Source organism: Conger conger, chromosome 2 (genome assembly GCF_963514075.1).
Source record: "Conger conger chromosome 2, fConCon1.1, whole genome shotgun sequence".
NCBI lineage: Eukaryota > Metazoa > Chordata > Actinopteri > Anguilliformes > Congridae > Conger > Conger conger.
The window spans coordinates 20335923-20340283 of record NC_083761.1 but is presented as its reverse complement, the minus strand read 5'-3'; the positions used below and the strand labels follow the sequence as shown (position 1 = coordinate 20340283).

Below are 4361 nucleotides of genomic sequence, written 5' to 3'. Positions count from 1 at the left end.
CTTATATATAACTATAGCTTAAACAGTTTAACGTCAATACGATGCGCGTTCTTAATAGAGTTGTATCCATTTGCACTGATTTCCATTTAAAAAGAATGAAGTAGCTATAGCTAAAAAATAATGATTAAAAAACGACCTGAAATATAGACCTATAGTAATATCAATCCACCTCATAAATATATATTTTAGTCTGTGATTTTATCAGTTTATTCTAGTTTAATTAATACACGCATGCGTATTTGTGTTGCTTTCCTCGTGACTGAAATAGCACGCTTTAATTACTTGTACACAGAAAATTGCGAAGTTAAATAACTAAGGTATATGAATTATCACATACCTACATTTGTTACAGATACTAAATATTGAATAAAATGTGATACAACTACCGTATTGCCAGTTGTGCGATGGGCCTAATACACGTCTCCATACTAGCTGCTTCTCAAGGAATTCGCATGTACTTCTGGTTGGTGTAAGCTATTAAAAGCACAAATAAATAACGGGCCATATTAACAGAATGCCAGTAGCCCCCATATCAATGATTGTTTATTTTTAAAAATATGGTCTTGTGTAGGCTAATACTCTCTCACCGCGACGAATGATGCGTATCTCCTGAGGTCCAAAACGTTCAGACACATCTTGAATATTTTGAGAAAGGCCTAGAGTTAGCTAAATGGTGGAATAAATCAGGGAATGCTCACATCCTGCTTTTTGAGAAAAAAAAATGTCTGAGAAATGTAACGTGTCTTCACGACTATAATTAGAATGTTACAATGAAGTAGCCCTAACGACACAGGAAAACAAATCCACAATTTCTCATTTTATTTCGCATATTAATTCGAACTGATTTACTGAACAAAGTCGGGTATCGAAGTATTTCGTAACTCCCCTCGCCCTGTCCAATAGTATGTGAACTGGCTAATTTTGGTGTCACTCTACCATGGTGTCCCACCCCACTACAGTGACATCACAGACGAGGAGAGGAGCTGTTTGCCTCTCAGAGTTTCCACTAACAAAACAGGCATTGGCTGTCAAAGGAAGCACGCGCACCTCCCTCTTGATGTACGCCAAGACGCAAGGTCCATGGCAATCTTTTTGCAGGCGATTTTCTAGAAGATGAAATTACTCGCCATCTAAATCAATTATTCTTTCAACTGAGTGCATGTTACGTAACTGGACATCAGCGGAGGTAATTTCCTTAATGTAACCGAAAAGGACGGAATAATGCTTCCGAGTCCGGTCACTTCTACGCCGTTCTCAGTCAAAGACATACTGAAGCTGGAACAGCAGCAGTCTCAACCGCACCTTCATCTCGAGCAACCGCGCGCCCACTTGCATCGGGATCTGCTAGAGCAGCAGCAACATTATCAACCGCCCCCTTCGTGCATGCTCGCGGCACGGGAGAGCCCTGCTTTCTCAGACGGGGAGGACAACATGTCTTACCTCAATTCTATGCCTGTGCGGGACAGCCTTTGTGAAGCTAGCCTCTCCGCAGGGATATTCGTTCAATCGGCACTAGAACATTTGGTTGACCCCAAGTTAGAGGCTGATATCGAGGACCCGGACACTGGTGAGTCACCATTTTACGCTTTTGCTAAAAAATGTTTAATTCCCTTGAACAATGCTTATTGTGCTCATAAACGAAAATAGAACTGGGTCAGTACCCATTGTAAAAAAAATAATTAAAAGTAAAACGGCGGATGAAAGTGGCTGTTAAAAAGTAGCCTAACTTTTTCGTTTTGCTCTATTTTGAAGTTAGGAACACATGAGTCTATCTACGCAATGAAGAGTATTATGGATATATGAATGCTATATTGCGCTTCTGTCTTTGAATTTGAATTTGACAACAGCGATATGGTTTAAAAGTGCCATGAAGTAGCATTTATTACAGACTACGTAAGCAAACATAAAGTGCAAATAGCCTACCCAGCCCTGACAATCAAATGTTTTATCTAAAGAAACGTTTATTCGTGATGAAGTAAAACCTTCAATTAATTAAATGTATTAAAATGTTTAAATTGTATGAATACGATTGGTGTGACCATTATTTAATATTCGTATATTATTATTAACGCTTAATTATTGCATCAATTTGGTAAATAATCGATTGGTACAGTGTAGACAAATTATCGAGTTCTCTTTCGTAATTGAAAATATTTAAACAGCCTTCTGAGATTTAAGGACTTGTTATTCTCTAACGTACGAAACAAATATTTGCATTAAAAAAATCAACGATCAGAATCTACAGATTTCAATAGCTAATAATAATAATAATAATAATAATAATAATAATAATAATAATAATAATACATTTCAAGTGGTAGCTAGTAGGCTAAATATGATTTTAAAATATGACGGTTTGAGTTACTAGGTCACATTAGCCTTAATAAAAAGGTAGGCTCCATTATTACTGTATATGTAGGCCTATTAATTAATTATTTAAAGCGCAGCAACTGTTAAAAATAAGTTTTCTTCACGAAAATCCAGTGATGTAAAATGAGTTGTGTTTCCTTGTCCCCCTTCTAAAACAAATTCAGTCAACTGAAATTACACAGTGACCAGACATAAACAAAGAATACCCTGTCTTCTCCGCAACGATATGGGGTCATATCAACCTTTATCAAAATGAAAAGCAGGAGACACACTGCTGTTGGAAACTTTGAAAGTGGGCCTACAGTCTACGACTCAAAATGTAAACAAATGTGTGGAACCACGATTCAGGTTATGCTACTATTGTGCATATTTCAACTTCCTATCCCTTTTATTTGATATCACAGAGAGCTGTGGCGTCGTAACCAAGCCGCAGGAATGCGAGAACGGCCGGCATTCGGATTCGGAAAGGCCCAACAAGCAGAGGACCAGGAGGAAACCCAGGGTCCTCTTCTCCCAGGCCCAAGTGTTTGAACTCGAAAGACGCTTCAAGCAGCAGAGATATCTATCAGCACCGGAGAGGGAGCACCTAGCTAGCACTCTGAAACTTACGTCTACCCAAGTCAAAATATGGTTCCAGAACCGAAGGTACAAATGCAAACGACAACGTCAAGATAAATCTCTGGAAATGGCAGGACACCACCATCCGCCACCACCGAGACGGGTTGCAGTGCCAGTTTTAGTCAGAGATGGCAAACCTTGTTTAGGGGGGTCGCAGAATTATAATGCGCCCTATTGTGGCGCAAACCCTTACACTTATAACGGTTACCCGGCGTATACTTACGGCAACCCGGCATACAATACCAGTTACAGCTGTACCTATTCGAGTATCCCTGCTCTGCCTTCTGCCACAACGGCTAACGCGTTTATGAACATGAACCTCGGCAATATTGCGAACCTCAGCAATTCCTCCCAGCCACAAGCACATCAAGGAACGTCGGTTTCATCGTGCCAAGGGACACTGCACGGCATCCGTGCTTGGTAGCTAAAAGCGTTGCAAAACCAGGCAAAGGTTTCCGATTTACCTGACGCCAGTACTGATCAACTCATTTCAGCTACTATGGAAATTCATATTTAAAAGTGTTAGTTAGACATATACATTGTCAGCAGTATTTCTGAAACAAGTGTTCTTGTTTGTGTAGTAAAGTTTTTAGGAGATGGATGAGCCCATTAAGCAACGGTGCAAAGTGTTTACTACAGTCAGCAATATTTCAAGATATTTGATAAGTAAAATCACAAAACTGTATCGAGGAGTCGTGATTTAAACGGAACACTATTGAGGCAGTCTGTTTTGTGCTGCTATCGTAGGTGAACTATTGGATTTCTACGTGTAAACTTCACAAGGGCTTTGTGACCTCTGGAATTAAAGGTCATTGCGATACAAAAGACCGGTGTAATGATGTCAGGATTACTTCAAACAAAATCCACACACCTTCTACAGTTCCAAAGAAAATCAATGTAATCTACACTGTCTTTGTTTTAATTTCATGATCTAGCCGTCTTTTATAAGGGCAGAAATGGTTTACGAATATTTTATTATGCCACAAACAAATTCAGGCTTTCCAGAGTCTCCTTTACAGTGAGTTCTATTTCGTCTCGTTATGTAGGGTTCTGATTAGGTTGCTTCCTATGATATTCGTATTTATTACTCCAGAGTACTTTTTAGTCTTTAGCCTGAAACGTATTACCAAGATATATTTATGTGAGTAGGTTTTAGCGAAAACGAATGTTGCAATACCATCTAGGCTACATATATTAAGTATTCTGCCAAGTGAACTTGAATCCAGGGAGTTGTGTATAGTTTACATATTTCCAGCATATACTGATAATCAGAAGCGAAAATGACTGAATCCATATGTGTGACTGTATTGCTCGTAGTGAAAATAAATGCCAGTGGTTCATCTGAAAAGAAAAAATCGTTAAACTGAACATGT

General features: G+C 38.9%; 1 protein-coding gene across 1 annotated transcript; it reads left to right on the top strand.

The window, feature by feature from the left end:
* Positions 1-1005: 1005 nt before the first annotated feature.
* Positions 1006-4361, top strand: nkx2.3 (NK2 homeobox 3). Its single transcript, XM_061232579.1, has 2 exons — positions 1006-1567; positions 2775-4361. Exons 1-2 carry the CDS (start codon positions 1222-1224, stop codon positions 3410-3412), a joined length of 984 nt encoding a protein of 327 aa, XP_061088563.1. The 5' UTR covers positions 1006-1221; the 3' UTR covers positions 3413-4361.

Excerpts from the sequence above, each read along its gene's own strand:
- nkx2.3 (XM_061232579.1), top strand. The coding sequence starts at position 1,222 with ATGCTTCCGAGTCCGGTCACTTCTACGCCGTTCTCAGTCAAAGACATA. Across the intron at positions 1,568-2,774 it reads TATCGAGGACCCGGACACTG|AGAGCTGTGGCGTCGTAACC; the intron begins GTGAGTCACCAT and ends TTGATATCACAG.